Source organism: Urocampus carinirostris, chromosome 9 (genome assembly GCF_059441175.1).
Source record: "Urocampus carinirostris isolate Australia breed hairy pipefish chromosome 9, RoL_Ucar_1.0, whole genome shotgun sequence".
In the NCBI taxonomy this organism is placed as follows: domain Eukaryota; kingdom Metazoa; phylum Chordata; class Actinopteri; order Syngnathiformes; family Syngnathidae; genus Urocampus; species Urocampus carinirostris.
Genome location: NC_142357.1, coordinates 17,929,536 through 17,946,528, shown reverse-complemented (window position 1 = coordinate 17,946,528; position 16,993 = coordinate 17,929,536). Strand labels below are relative to the sequence as shown.

General features: G+C 39.1%; 1 protein-coding gene across 5 annotated transcripts in view; it reads right to left on the bottom strand.

The window, feature by feature from the left end:
* Window positions 1-12,712, bottom strand: part of atp11c (ATPase phospholipid transporting 11C (ATP11C blood group)) — a 48,519-nt gene extending 35,807 nt beyond the window's left edge. For 3 of the 5 annotated variants that reach the window (XR_015851423.1, XM_088344745.1, XM_088344747.1), the window contains exon 1: window positions 12,084-12,712. Coding sequence is in view for 4 of the 5 variants with exons in the window: in XM_088344745.1 (XP_088200871.1) it covers window positions 12,084-12,110 (27 nt within the window). In the remaining variant the exon portion in view is untranslated. The remainder of the gene's footprint in view (window positions 1-12,083) is intronic. The other 2 variants (XM_088344744.1, XM_088344746.1) reach the window with 1 other exon arrangement.
* Between the last annotated feature and the right edge of the window lie 4,281 nt (window positions 12,713-16,993).

Sequence of the window (16,993 nt, the reverse complement as noted above, 5' to 3'; positions counted from 1 at the left end):
ATCTTTTCGTCAACCTAAACATGGAGAACTTACGGGTCATAATTTTCAAAGAAGGGTTCTTGGTTTCTCCAGGATTAAATAATGCTTGTATTATATAAATTGATCTTGTTATATACAAAGAGAGGTAACGTTATACAAATGGCTTAATTTAATGCTGTTTTAGAAATAATGTGAATTGAGCTGGAAAATTTGGGCACCAGTGGAACTAAGAAGAAACTGTACGTGTTTTTAAAGTCAGGTACAAAACGTCATTGTCTCAAAAAAAAGAAAAAGGAAATTCCCATAATTCAATGATTTATTGAACTTCAATTATATTGACAAGAGACTAAATTACATATAATTCAGGTCAATTGTCATGAGTAGCTGTTTCTCTACTGTGTAGATTTACATTTGACCCACATTTGGAAATGTTATTTCTATTATTATTTTTCCGTTTTGGTAAAGGTCTCTGAAATGGAATTGTAAAGTATCACAACAGCGACAGGAATTAGCCCATTTCATTTCAACACTAGCTCCCGGCACACACAAAAAGTGGTGCGGTCCCAGAAATACTCCACTCGTTGCATTTGCTTTGAGATTAGATGTCAAAAAGTTGTGTCCAATGCCAATACAGTTAGCAATCACGTCCAAGAGCCAAGGGCTAATCAGTCAATACTAAGAAATAGACAGTAATCTTATAATAGAAAAAAAATAAAAGTGACAAACCAAATTGAACAATTGAATTGAATCTAAATCAGAACACGCAGCAAAGAGATTACCAGGCGAACCCACACCCATGATCTGCTATTCATTGCGTTGATACAAACACTAAACCATTTGTACAAAAGAGGTGTATGACTAAGAAGGACTAAGCTACAGCACATCATGTGAAAGTTTTTGTTACAAACTACAGTAAACTACGACAATTGCATGTAGGAGTCTGTTTTACTTTATTTTCAACCAATAAGAAAGTGAGGCAACCTATTTTAAACGTGTCAGCTGGGAAGTCTGTCGGCACCACTGATGAAAGTAGGCCGACACATTTCAGATGAGTATTTGTTACTTCAATCAACCGCAGATCACAACCCACTCTTGTAAATGTAACACACTTTGAATATTCACAGTGAAAGTCGCATAACTGACTAAATCAGATTGAATTTGAACATGGTGGTGGACTTCAGGAGAACCAGAACTCACCCAGTTCCTGTAACCATCAAAGGAGAATGTGTAGAATTTGTCCAGACCTACAAATACCTGGGTGTGCAGCTGGACAACAAACTGGACTGGACTGCCAACACAGAAGCTCTATGTAGGAAAAGGCAAAGCCGACTTTACTTCCTCAGAAGGCTGGCCTCCTTCAAAATCTGCAAAAAGCTGCTGAAAATATTCTATGAGACAGTAGTGGCAAGCGCCCTCTTCTATGCGACAGCGTGTTGGGGAGGCAGCGTCAAGAAGAAGGATGCCTCTCGTCTCAATAAACTGGCTAGGAAAGCGAGCTCTGTTGTGGGCAAAGAGCTGGACAGCCTAACAACAGTAGCTGAGAGACGGGCACTGGAAAAGCTGCGGTCAATCATGGACAATCCATCGCATCCACTACACAGCATTATCTCCAGACAGAAGAGCAGTTTCAGCGACAGACTGCTGTCACTGTCTTGTACTACGGACAGACTGAAGAGATCTTTTCTTCCTCATGCCATGAGGCTCTTTAACTCTACCCGGCAGAGTAAAAGCCCACAGTAAACCACACCACCTACATTGCATATTACCGAATCTTATTGCAATATGTATTCTGTGTAGCACTATTTAGTTATTCTATATAACACGCTACAGTGGGCATTTGCACGTCACACTGGGTATTTGTATATTGTATTCTTTTTGCTTTATTATTGTATTGTTCTCAGCTCAGGGATGCTGCTGGAAATGTGAATTTCCCTTCGGGGATGAATAGAGTATCTATCTATGGCGTAGAACCCCTTTTAGTATTAATAACTTCGGAACTTCCATTTGACAGGTGACATTTTTCAAGTAATGCTTAAATCTGGGTGTTTTTTCTGATACCTTAATGTCCCACGCCAAGTATGTTTTCCCTATTATGGGGTGAGAAGAATTTTGAACAAGTGAACTAATGAAATTTTAGTCACTAGGTTTTTTTTTGTTATGTTTATTCAGGAACATTATCGATGTAATGCAAAGCCTAAAATATGGGGGATAAGAAAGCTAAACTAAGATGCTAAATTTTCCTCTTTGCTTAATAATGGAACCAATAGAGAGAACAATAGAGTGTAAAATAACATTGTGCAAATATTTGTAAGCATGCATGACATTAATAAATGATAGTTATGTTTGAGGTATCAATACAGGGGACACAAAAGCCCAGAAATGGCTACTGAAATGACAAGTGTTATTGAAATGACAAGTGTGAGAAATGCCTGGTAAAAATATTTGACATAAATAATGGAACCAAAACAATGAATGCTCGCACATGCACATGCATATGTGCAATGATGGAATAAGTAAAGGAGTAATAAAAGCCGTCAAAGCTGTTCAACAATATAAGTATTTTTACATTTTAACAAAATCCTGAAAGTAATCAAAATGTGGACAGGGATTTCATTTTAACGTGCAACAAACAAGATATTGACAAAAACTAACTTATCTAAATTCAGAACAATGATATTTCAGAGTGTTTGATATTCTTTCACTGGTTATGGGTATAGGTTACAAAAGGGGTTTGTTATTGTCTTCAAAAGTACTTGCCTGCATTAAAAAGTAATTTGACAGTTGAACGGATCAGGGAACTCTGAAGTATCTGCCATTTAATGAAGGCACTCTCCTACTTGAATAATCACCCACATTAATATTAATCAAGAATTCAACATTGTCGGTCGGTGGTGCTACCCGGTAGTGAGAAAGGATTTATCTCCAGCTTGGATGCCCACATAATTGGTCAATGGCAAAGCATGGGGAGCCAATATCAGAGGCCATTCTTTTTTTTGCTTACACTGATAACCAGAGGAACAATTTTAACTTAGGTCTGCTCCCAAGAAGCTGCCGTTATGGGCTAAGACTCATTGTTATGTCAGAATTAGTGCAGCTGTACAGGACACAAGGTCTTCTGTACTATGGCCTGGTACAGGCCTACATTGCACCGAAAGCTCTTGACGTTGGGGGCAGGGGAAAAACAACACATGCACAGGGAGCAGCTTCCTCAAATTGTTCAAGACCTTGCAAAACACACATTTTGTGTCATATTCACACTACCGTGGTTTGTTACACAATGTCCACACGATAAGAAGAAACTTATCATAAGAAACGTATGCCCATAAAATCAAAACAAAAATCTAATTATGTACATTATTCAATATGCCTTGGTCACGATTCGATTGTATAAAGACACTAAGGTGCTGATTCAATTTATATCATGATTCCCCATAACAGCAATTCTACAAGTATTGCCATTTGATATAATTGATGTTTGCGATTTAATTTTCGTTCATTGAAAAAGCAACTTAAATCATAAACTTCTGGAACAAAAAAACATGAGTGGTGTTCAAAAATGCACAAGCTAACATTTATTTCAACTGAGACAATGACAACATAACATTAAAGCCAATAAATGTCATCAACTGAAATTTCAACGATCCCAAAACTTGTTCCTTTTAATGATCCCGTTTACAGATAACACCATAAGATGATAAAATCAAACAGAGCCTATAAAAGAAAAAAAAAACAGCACAAGTGTAAACTATCAAATTAAAATCAAAATCCTTCAAATTCAACACATTTTCTCCTAAACCTTGTGCTGCAGTTAAACATTGTTGTACGGGGTGATGCGTTAAGTTAATAAAATACAACATCTGTGCAAAAACTCCCTCTAAAAGAAAGCAGCTGAACTGTGAGCTTTAAACTTAGAATGCTGGAAATTCAAGTATTTATTGTTTAATATTGTAGAATGTTCTTTTGAGCAATATGTTGTTCTTTATCCACAAAATTTCAATATTTGAATAAAGAAGAGGAAATTAATCATGTATTTTTTATACGATTATTCAAAAAAATAGTTGTACGATTAAGATATTCTTAAAATAATCTTTAGTTGCAGACCCAATATATATCTATCTGTATAATACCTATCTAAAATATCTATGTTTCTCTATATCTAATATATATTTGTAAAATATATTATCTACAAAGTCGCCACAATAACATATGTTGAATTAAAAAAGGGATACTCTGTAGTATTTTGTGCCATCCCGTGAACTAAAATAAATAATCTATTTAAAAGCAGAGGGTGGTGCCTTAAGGAGATCACCCTTGGAAATCCTATGACAAATTGTTAACAATTATTATTTGGCGTGCGTGAGCAAGCCAATCAGACCAGCAAGCAGCATCCGATTGTAATTGGTAATGGTGGCTGACAAAAATTGCCTGAAACAGTTAGCAAAGGTGACTAGCAACAACTAGCTGGAGTGGCTAATGCTAGCAGTAGAAGTTTCTGAGTCCAACTATATTTCAAAATATCTAAACCTCAGAGTATCTTTACCAGAAAGAGGGCTGAGGAACTTATCAACCTCCCAGGAATTTTGCAGCGCGTGTCCCTTCTTTTTTTCTGCATTACCAGAATTTATGTAAGAAGCATTTGTTTGTTTTTTGAGGTGTTTATTAGTAAGGGACCCTGGAAATGTCCTTGCCACTCAGCTAAAGTTAGTTGAGGTACCAAAATTTCATCTAACATTGACCAAGTCACCTGATAACAGATACACTCATGGAACTATGAATTTACATGAATGACATTGCAAAGTATTTTTTATTAACTGCTTGATTTTTTTTATCCCACCAAAAAGAATGGCATGCTAACAGAGGTCTATGTTTACTTTCCCTGATGGAAGGCATGCTGTTCCTAAAATAGAAAATCGGGCTAAATAGCTGACTAGAACTAGGGGACACTAAAGTTAAGAGTTTAATTGGGAAGTTTAATACACACCGCAAGTTGTATTTAATCATTGTAAATTAGAGAGTTGTTCAGGAAAAGGTAACCAAAACAGTAATTGACACAAAAAAGATAAAAAGGTAATGCGTTCTTGCGGTGAAAGATCCATGCTCTACGCAAAACGTTGAGAGTTCACAAAGCAGTCTAGTCACACATTAATCTATAATTTAAGGGAATTCAAAGTAGTGTAGCCATAAATGGAAAGGTTTTGCTTGAAGCAGGGTGATTCTGCTCTCTAGACCATTTCTGTATGCAACAAATCTCTACACGGAACATAATTATTCATATGAGGTATTCATATGAATAATTATGTTCCATTTTTCACGGAGCATACCATCTGTACTGATAACCAAAAAGTAGAAAAATGACAAAAACTGGTGTATGGGCACAAACATCTCTGTATTCTCTTCACGTCACTCTGCGAGCGACGGAAAATCTCTGGAGGCGACTTTATGCATATATGGATGCAAGGATGCTTTTGGAGTGCCACAAGCCATGCAAGGCAAGGCGGGTCAGGCAAGAGGAACCCTGTTCAAGAGAATTCAAAATAAATGAAGATGAATAATTCAAATGTACAAACTGAAAATTCAACTCCGCTTTCAACAGAAATGGATGACTGACATAGAAAAACAAGAAAAACCAAAACACTAATCTCTTTCAAGCACTATCCTCAAATAAGATAAATATCCACAAACATCTTTCACAAGGATCTGCAATAAGTCATGGCTGGCCTTCACAATATTTGATCAGTGCAGTCAGCTACGCACACTGGCTGCAGTGCTAAAAACCTTCCATTTTCATCTTGTTTGTTGCACACTAAGTGTGTAGCAGAGTGCAGGCAACCAAAAAGTCAAAGAGAAACCAAGGAGTTACTTTTGCAGGTTGACAAGCCAGCTAGACCATTGGTCGGCAACCAACAGGCCGTGAATTGGTACCCAAACTAGAAAATAAAAAAAATTACCTGTTGTTATACTGACACTGCTAGGTTTCAGACTGAACTCAACCAGGGCTTTGAGTTGGTACAGTTGAATTTAAATCAGTGTGGTTCGTGCAGTGCAACTGTCACGTTGGAAATAAGGATTCATGCCCCCCAAGATACGGTGAAGGATATATCAAAACAATTTTCTGCGCTAATAGCCAATCAGCATAATAATGAATGGTCAACTGCAGTACACTGTATCACACTAGAAAGATTGTGAACAAACTTGAAAAAACCTATGGCAACAGAGTGGAGTATGTATGCTTGGACACAACACAAAGACCACATAAGACCAACAAGCTATTTGCAGAGCTGGTTTTCTTGGTTATTTTGTATTCTTAATTACTTGGCACGCAGATAAACGTGATGTTTTGGGTAAAATGTTACAATAGCAACCAGTATGTGTTGTCACCATGTCCACCTCAGAGGTCCTGGGTTCAATTCCAGGTACTGGCCTCCTTGTGAGGGGTTGCATGTTCTCCCCCGTGCTGTCGAGAACTCCAGTTTCCTTCCACATTCCAAAAACATGGCTGGAATGAGCCAAGCTATTCATTACCCTTCTTAGGATAAGCGGTTCAGAAAACGGATGAACCAGATTTGGGTGTGATGTTACAAGCACATCCAAATGTTCCACATGACTACACAGTGGATTTACACTCATTATTATTATTAATATTGTTATTATTTTAATGTTATAATTGTTATTATGATTTTAGAAGCTGTACAACCATGTTTAATGCCACCTTTGGGTCAAGCCGTGAAAATATTGCCAGGAAATGAACTGGTCCGTGGAACAGAAAAGGTTGCTGATCACTGAGCAAAATGAATGCTTGGCCTTCAGACACTCTTTATATTTCTTTGAGATAGACCGCAAGTGACAAATTCTTAAAATTCCATCTGAAAAATAACTTTTTAAAACAGATCGTTTGACCTTGAATTTGGGTACAATTGTGTTTGCCGCATGTTTTACACGGAAGTGAAATGAGTTTCTTGTGGTCTACTATTCTCTTCTTTCTGCAAGGGTGCAACTCTCTGAAAACACAGTTCCGCCTTCAAGGGCTTAAGCTAACATCAAAGGCAACCGAGAGATTTTGCATTCCTGTCAGAGCATTATAACCTCTTGAGCCCATTTCTACCACCAGCTCTTTTTCCGGTTGCTTAGAAAAGAGGAGAACAAATAAACCTCATCCTCCCTAATGGTTAAAAAAATAAAGAATATATTTAGTAGCTAAAACAATAAAAGTGAGAGTCAGGTGAACAATGGTTTTAGTAGAAGCACTTAAATAACCCCCCCCCCCCCCCCCCCCCCATTCCGGTTTCCCATGGGTAAGCACATGCTGGTGTGATTTAGGAGCCTGAGATTACAGCTCTGTGTGAATCCAAGTCTGAGGTCGCTGAACAAAATAATATTTACAGCTCATGCTAAGTAAGGACAAAGTACGTCAGCAATTGTCTCCCACAAGAGGCATTATCAGCTGACCTGGCAAGAATTAAAGGGACCCAGCAAGAATTAAAGAGACCCGGCAGAGGGTCACGTCATTCACACAATCATTGTTATCATTATTATAAGGGATGAACGATAACTATCGGGGCCATCCAAAAAAACTTGGACCAAATATTTCCGAACGTGTATGTCGCCATATTGTGATATTGCAAATCTATGTAAGAGTAGCACAACTTAGCAATGGCTTCTCTCTAGACTATTACCATTACTCGCTAATTAATATTGTTAAATTGTCCATGTTGATTTGCAGATTCAGACTGCTTGAGTTCATGCGAAATCACTTTTTCTTTACATTATACATAAAAAAATGAAATCAAAGTGCTGTAAAATAAGAATGTACAGTATAAAACTGCACTTGATGATTTTCTGGAGAGTACCTGACAAGGAATCACTGCAATATCTTCTGATTGAATCACTACATTGGCAAAGTTCAGGTACAAGTAAAATGGATTTAGCGTCCTGTGGCAGTAACACGGACGGCGTAAGTGGTTCTGAAATATCTGAGGTTTCCTACGGCAACGCTGCAAACAAGCGGTGGATGACAGGAAGAGAAAGTCAGGAGATTAAAACAGGTGCAATAGATGTAGCAGAGGGCACTCATGCAGCCAAGGTGCCTGAATAAAGTGCTAAGGTGTCAAAACTACAAAAAACATTTTTGTTGGATTCTGGATAATCAAATGTAAAGACCTAAACTGAGCAGTTGTTTAAAGTTCATTCAGAATTGTGCTTCATTTCAGAGCAAAAGATCACCAAAATGAAACCTTATTTAACATTTTAACATTAGTAAAGTTCTAACAACTACAAAACAATGTTGGCACTGCAACTCTTTGTATGTTTGTTTCAGAGATGTGCAGTGAGGGGAGGCAGGTGAAACTGAGTCTGACCTGTTATTATGGAAATATAAAAATCAAAATATATTAAATGGTTAGATTTATTCAGAGGTAATGTTATTTCTTGTTTAACTTCATAATTGTTGGATTTTCTTTTTCAAAATAGAATGTTCACAATATATTATGAATATTATTCATACAATTAGTATGTGACGTGGTACTGTGTTGAGCGTCTGAGGTACACAATTCTATTGCCTCATGCCAGAGGGTGATAGTGAGACTAAGGATTCTGATTTGGTCAACACCTAAACACCAAACACTAGAATTAGAGAATATATCAACAACCTAAAGCAAGTCAAGCCATCCAAGTTGTTTTCCTGTTTCCATGGACTTGTCTTCATAATGAAGGATTACCTATCTTTTGATGTTTTTATTCAAAAGAACCAGTATGTAACATATTAATAAATGAATGAAAACTTTATTTAACATTAAAATAAAAACAGGACAAAAACAACGACTCAACAACAAAATAACGATATCATAACATGTTCGAAAAGGGGTAGTCAGAAGCAGACACTTATTTTCCCTACCCCTTCATCTTCCCTATTAATTACATTCTATAGGTAGCTCCTCTTTTGTGTCTAAATCCAACACAATCTCAAGAATATACACATGACATAGGTCAGATATCAATAATTATAACAATAACAATAGTCACATGTTTCATACACTAATCATTGAAGTACCCATCCCTCAACTTCATAATACCACTAGTCACCAAACATCACTGCGACACCAATGAAAATAACAATAACAATAATATTAATAATAACAGTTGTGATATAACAATAACAACAAAGTTAACCATAGTTGTAAACTCAGTATTTCCAATCTCCCGTATCACTCATACCCCATTTTCTTCATCTATGTAGTCCGCCAGTAATGTTTTTTGTATTTAAATTTGAACACGTGAATATAACTGTGCTGAGCGTCTGCAGATGCAGAGTGAGGCATGCAATTATCTTGGGTTATTGTAGAGTAGTATAGTGAGACCAAGGATTTTGATATGGCGCACACCTCAGCCCCAAAAAATGAGTATTGAGAGCAATGTTCCCTTTAATTTTCCACGGGTCTGAGCGTACACAAAGTCGGTGAGCAACGCTTGAAACAACAGTGAGCAACATTAATCCAAAGTGTGGCAACAAAGTCATTATCAAACATATCCAAAACTCGACAGCAAGATACATTTTGCTGAGTTTCCAGCAATGCAAAAAAAAAATTCACTTTTGAATTAATTGACCAATGTATTATTGCAAAGGTTGTACGGCCTACAAACGTCATTTGTTTTTACAACAATTCTTTCACAAGATTTCCATTTCTTTTTTTCCCTGGTATCTTTTGTCGCATAATACTAACAATTTTGGGGGCTTATTTAGTCGGTTGCACGGTACGCAAATGTACTTAATCACATTTTTTTGGTGGAAGTACAATGTTGGCAACAAGATTGACTTGGTATAATTGGAAATTATTTGAACGAAACACAAACCTCTTCTTCTTTTTCCCTGTTTTTTTCTATTTTTTAAAATTCCTTAAAAAAAATCTCATTGTGTTTATTTTTTTCCTAGCTGTTACTTTTTTCTTTTTGTTCTCTATTTACTTTTTTTTCCTTCGTTTCCTTCTTTTCTTTTTTTCTGGCTTTTTTTCGGAATTTTTCCTTCTTTTTTCTCTTCCTTTTGTTTCCTTTTTTCTCAGCTTGACTACTTTTTCATTTTGGTATTTTTTTCTTTCATGTTCTATTCCCCCTTCCTTTAAGTCATTTTGTGCATAATTTTACATAATATTTGGTCATATAGGAATGAAAGAAGCAAAAACAACCTGAAGAGCCGTTTAGGATCCGAAAGAGCCAGTTCCTTTTAGTGAGCCGAGCCGAAGAAGCCGGTTCTCGAAAAACTCTACTGACTTTATTCGTTCTACTTCGACATTGACTTCAAAATACCGCATTTAGAACACAGCGTTAGGGGAACCCATGTATTTTTACCAACTTGCACCGTAACTTTGACTTAATTCGCTTCTCAATTAGCAATTTTGAGCCCTGATTTTTGTGAGCTGGCTCACAAAGTTTCGTCCGTTCTTCATAAGCGTGCTGTCCGAACAGGACGCGTGGAGAGATTTTCTTGTGTGCGGAAAAGCTCTGGGTAGTGCGCAATTGCGCACACATGCAGCTTAGAGGGAAAATTGCGCTGGATAGATTTTCTTGTGCGCAGAGAATGTGCGGGCAGTGTGCGATTGCGCATGCGCGCAACTTAGAGGGAACATTGATCGAGAGTATTAGCAGGTTATCTAGTCAAGTCAAGAAAAGTCACATTTATTTGTATACCCCTTAATCACAAAAATGTCTCAAAGGACTCCACAGGATAACAATCACACCGTCGCCTGATCTTAAACCAACATGTGGACAAGGAAAAACTCTAAACCTCAGCGTGAGGAAAAAATAAACTTTGAGAAGGGGCCTCACAAGTGGTAATCCCCCTTCCAGGATGACCAGGGTGGAATAGATTTAGCATTGAGTTACAATACACAAACCTAGTAAACGTCAATAAAAGAGAACACTAGGTAACGTGTTTAAATTTGTCCGGCAAGTGCATAACAGCAACGACGCAGCTTCCCATCTCTGCCAGCTGGTCAATGCAGGCAGTTTAGTTGTTTTTTTTTGGCATGAACCTTTCTTCATAATGGAAGATCACTTAGGTTAAAAGTCTTTACTAATAGTTTGCAACAGTCTTTGATCCGTGCAGCCCTTTGAGACTCTTTGTGATTAAGGGCTGTATAAATAAACATGACTTAACTTATCTATTGATGCTTTTATTCAAAGAACGGGCAAAAAGATTTAATTTATAAGTTGAAAGGAGTTGTACGGTATTTGGAATTTTTTTACTCGCTGCCGCCATCTCCTGGCTATTTCATCATCGCAGTCTTTGCAACGCAGTATATTTTTAACAACTGTGATAGATCAGAGTTCATACCCGTCAACCTGTACGTTTTGGCCAAACAAAGTATGTTTATTATGCATTTTAAGACGTGTACGACGTACAAGAAAATCTGTACGGAAAAACACAAATTTGTTAATTATGGGTGCAATCCGGTAAACACTTCATCACAAAACGGAAAATAAATCAAGTCTAACGAGTTCGCCGTGGTGCCCTCTATCTCGGTATCGTTTTTTTTTTTGTTGCGAACGAAGCGAGGGGTTTGATGCTACTGTGCGCATGCGTCTGCCGAATAGAGATTTCCCATCATGCATCATTACGGAAAAAAAATATGGTGTCAGATTATTTTGTAGTTTGTAAGGGAAAATACGACAGTTTGTACGGGCAAGGAGCTGTTTCGGAATAAAAACGTGGGGAAATGCTCACCGCTCTCAAAAGCTTTGATGTGAAATGGGCGAGTCTAAGCGGGTTTTGGCTCCAAGTCATAAAGTTCTATATGACGTATGTAGAGAGTGCGCCAAGAACTTCATAATTTAGGTCGCTGTTGGCGGGGCGAGGAATTTCTGCGTGTGTGGGCGAATAAGCGTGACCTTTAGTGGGGTAGTTGTTTTAGTGTTTTGCTTTAGCCCGTGTCGTGACTTCCTGACTCTCGCAAACTTGCCTAGCAAGTTAGCCCGGGTTTCGATTACAATCGAGTGAGCCCAACAGCTGCGAGCAGACATGATTCCAAGTACTTGGAGCTAGCTTGGTTCTGACGCAGGGGGTGGCACGAAATAACCTCGGAAGCGTGCGTGAGGTTCTCAAGACATTCACTTACCAGTCGGTTGAGGCGTCTCCGCAGCATCTTGACTTCCACAACTCTCACCCCCAGGTCCCACGGTTCGTCACCCCGCGAGCAACTTTAAATGTAAAATGTTAGTGAGGCTAGCTCCTCATCGGCTATCTATCTTCTAATCTACGGGCGTGAGTGGGAAAAGCCGCGGCGGCGACGCTACATCGTCTCCAATAGCTTTGTGGTCGTACGCTCCGCTGCCTCGTCACTATTCGCATCGTCTCCCGCCCAAGAAGCGTGGGGTAGAGGTTCGGCCGTCGCTCTTCTTCCCGTCAAGGCTCCGGGCTGGATTGGATGCAGACATCTCACTGGTTGGCTCTTGCGCCCTGTTGCTGCCTCTGGGAGCCGGGCTGGCTCGTGGCTCGCCTAAAATGCCGTTCAAAGGGATCAACTTGTGAGTCTTTGAGCCGTGTGCCGGCTGAGTCTGTCGGCGACTCCACGGCAAACCAGTCTGTGTGAGTGGGGGAGTAGTGGTTGGCACCGGTGGCGGAGTCTTCTTCCAGTAAAGGGAAAGCTCGCCCCTCCCGGCTGAAGGTGCGGCAACTTTGGCCCCCGATGCACTCTGGGTAATGTATTTTCGAGGACTACAAGATCCGCTTCCGCACTTGGAAGAGTTGCCCGTCTTCTTAGCTGTATTTTCGACGCGAAGTGTCACTTCAGTTTATGTGCTTTGTTTAAAGGGCATGATTTTATATGATTCGGTGACGTTGTGACGACACTTCCCTCAAATCGTTCATTTAGTGATGTTAAGATGAAACATCGTCAAGCATTACCAATTTTAGCCAACAGTGTTCCAGCAAAGGTGCAAATGCATTGCTCATATTCCCAAAGATGCCATCTAGTGGCCAACATGCTGGTATGGAGGTGCAGGCAGATCCCCCCCGTGGCTGTACTCCAAATGGCTGCAGATACCATACAATCTGCGAGCGGCAGGCCTAGGACGCAGCCATAAAGAAGACTCGTCTGCACCCACCCGGAGGGGGGAGCCGGAGCTACACTGTGGGAGTCCCGGCAGCAACGGCCTGGGTTGTGGAACCCAGAAGGGAGAGGACCCACACAGAAGGGAGAGGACCCACACAGAGGACTGGAAGAATGCTGCTTGGGAGGTTGGGATGGCAGAGCTATGCCCTTGCACAATAGTATTGCCTTTTACACGCTGGTTAACTACTGTTAAAAGAAAATAACTCTGAAATTGTTTAATTGATGTTGAAAATGTCAGGAAAAAATGTTAAAACGTCATATCGTCAAGTCATATTGTCAGATATAAAAAATTGTGAATATGCTTGATGGCTGTTGAGATTGTTGTGTTTGTTTTGCTGCTGTTGGTGTTGGTGGATTTGTTCAGACCGAGGACACTCGACTTTGGCCTGGACGGATCTATTGACAAGATGTTATATAATGAAATTGTGAATATGCTTGATTGCTAATAAGATTTTCGAGAAGGTTTGTTCAAACCTCACTTTGTGTTTGCTGTTAAAAACGTCATATTGGAATATAATATTGTGAATGTGCTTAATTGCTGTTGAGATTGTCATGGTTGTTTTCTGTTTTTAGTGTCAATAAATTTGTTCAAACCAAAAAAAATGTTTGGTCCTAACGACAGTAACACTTTGATGAATACCTTCTAAGTTGTTTGCTTCTTCCACGGAGCCATAAAAACCCTAAACGAGAGCGTAATACTGCAAAAATATATATCTTGCGAATTATTTGGGAATTTATCTTGCTGCAACATGTTATTGCCGTACTGTTACATTACACTGTTATTATAACTTAAACCAATCTCTAAACACTATGTTGTAAATATGTTTGCATATTTATTCTGACGGTATTTTAGCTTTTTTTTTCTTTTGTAATTTTTTGTTACATTCTTTACATGTTTGCCCTGGGGGTCCCATGTCTAATCTTGCTGCATACAATGTTTCACTACGTTGATATCTATCTATCTATCTATCTCTATCTATCTGTCTATCTGTCTGTCTGTCTGTCTGTCTGTCTGTCTGTCTGTCTGTCTGTCCGTCCGTCTGTCTGTCCGTCCGTCCGTCCGTCCGTCCGTCCGTCCGTCCGTCCGTCCGTCCGTCCGTCCGTCCGTCCGTCCGTCCGTCCGTCCGTCCGTCCGTCCGTCCGTCCGTCCGTCCGTCCGTCCGTCCGTCCGTCCGTCCGTCCGTGTCATATCCCTCGAGAGGGGTGACCGACAGCGAGACAAACACATACAAAAACAAAGAAAATGAAAAAGGAAAAAAGTAGCAAAAAAAAACACACACACAATTTTTTTTGAACCGAGGCCAACCCAAATGCCCAAACACCCAAACAAGTTAAGCACCTCTGCACCCAAGTTGGTCATGCTTTCGTCCCTCCAGATGAAACCAAGAAAGTGGCCATGTCACTCGGATCAGGGTGATACAAGACACTCTTCTGTTCAACAGCAGGGCTCGACAGCTTTCACTGGTTTACCCCTGCCACATCAGACAGGTGCCCTGCCCATCCCTTAGAACACGCCTAAACGTCCCAATATCCTTTCACAACACCTCTCCACTCATTCCTATGACCAACAAGAGCTCTAGCTTCCACTATATTTAGACCTCTTTCCTGCAGTGCACTCATAACACCATCCCTCCACGTCAATCACAGCCTTGCTCTTGGTCTCCTTCCATTTACTTCTGTTCTGCAGATCCTCTTCAACATTCGCTCCTCATCCATTCTCTCCATCTGTTCAAACCAACCGAGTACTCTGTAATCCACTTGCTCAGTTCCACTACTACTCCAATGACCATAAATAGATTCTATTCTATTCTATTCTATTCTATTCTATTCTATTCTATTCTATTCTATTCTATTCTATTCTATTCTATCATACCCTAGAAAATAAATGCTACTCACATTTTCCTATTAATAAACGTGTGTTTGAGGTGTCCTTAAAAGTTGAAAGTACATTTTAGAATTTTCTCTTTGAAGTATACTAAACTTGAGTCAGAAGATCCTTTATAATATTTTCTCACCGCGATTATCTGATTTTATCTTACTTTTATCAGGTGTTTGGGACGCGCAACTCATTAGGAAGCAGGAAAGGGGGTGGCAGGTGGAGAGGGATTTCATGCTCGTCATCCTTTTTTTCTCAATGTATCATGAAAGTAACAAAAGCAAGAAAAAGCCTGTTTCAAGTACAGTCCAAATGCCCAAAAAGATGAAAAAAAGAAGAGCTTACTCGAATGCGTTGAAGAAATCCACGTGGTCATGACTTTAAGCCAAATAAAATTTGGACGGCACCGTTAAATAAAAACGGGCACTTTTTTTAATCTTCGAATTAGATTTTTTTTTAAACAGAATTGTCTTAAACAACTATGAACGGTTGTCCACTGTGTCACTACTCTTTCCACGGTTGCATCCAAAGATTTGTACCGTGATAAGGGTTCATTTGGAGCTTGCAAAGTGCTTGCATTTAGGGGGAAACGCTTATAAATAATTGGAAATGTTGCTGTGGTTCACAAATCTGCTTAAAAATGACACACTTTGTTGTGGCTTTGCTTTGCTATTGCATTACTTCCCTCGTGATTAACGGCAATCCTATTTAGTTTGTATGCCATTGTCCTATGAAGTGTTGTTACCCCCTACAGGTCTCACCCAAGAGAACAGGTGTATGCTACACCTAAACTGGGTACTATGAAATATTTATTAGCAATGCTGGATTGACCAATCGGGAAGAACGGGAGATTTGCCGAAGGGCCGGCTCATGTCAATTTCTAGTATGGGCTGGCCGGATAAGAAAAATCATTTGAACGTGTATTAGTCACTTGCACTATCTAACCTTACTCGTGCATTAATTCTCCAATCAGCTATTTGGCAACTTTTATCGCAAAATGAACATTGTAGCAGATGAGGTGAGTTTTATCAGTTTTAATTTGGTTTGGCCCATCGTCATACTTCTTATCTGTAGCGGTAAAATTAGCACAGAACAGCATGAATGATACCAGTCAGGTATGATGGATGGCAGAAAGGTGCTAGATCATGCTGAAAAAGCCAGGAAAAGAAAAAGAAAAACATTAAAAGAAGGACTCTTATTACTCATTTCACTCATTTTTAACTTTTTGTCTGTCATCTGTGTCTCCCTGGTTGTGTGTTGTGCTATGTGTTTGCAGAATTTAGCAGTTAACTGCCTTTACCAGGTAGATCCTCACACCTAAATGAAACTCTTACTGATGGGAATTCTATTTCTTTTCGAGAATTGGCTTTTTCGGTTCGGCTGACTAAAAATAGATGGCTCTATCGGCTCCCAAAAGCATTTTTTTTTGCTTTTTCCCATATATTTAAAATTATATAACATTGTGCACAAAATTACTTTTGGGTGGCATATACAATTAAAAAGAGAAGGGAAAAAAATCAATCAAAAAAAAAACCAACAGAAGAAGAAAAAAGGTGAAAAAAGAAGAAACCAATAGTAAAGAAAGAAAAAGGGAGTAAAAGGCTAAAATAATCAAAAGAATACTAGGGAAATTTGAACAGGAGAGGAAAAGCGGGAACAAATAAGAAAAAGAGGAAAGATGCATGACAAAAAGAAAAAAAGCTTGGGAAAAGGAAAAGGAAAAATGAAATGAAAGAGGCGAGTAAAGAAAAGCAGGTCCTCTCACACTACAACCTCTTCACAGATGCCTACCATGTCATTGGGCTGGCATATACATTCCTGTTGACCCTTTCCTGAACTCAGGTTGCATGTGAGCGGACCTTCTTTGCTTTAAAACGTGTGAAAACAAGGCTAAGATGCACACAATGCTGAAAAGGAAATTTTCATGTCTATAGAAAATGGCATTGTCATCAACAATGTCGCAAAGACCAGTGCTTTGCTTAGGAGGATTTTGATGCTTAAAGTAGCCTACTTCAAATGGGTGTTTCTAAGCTACTTT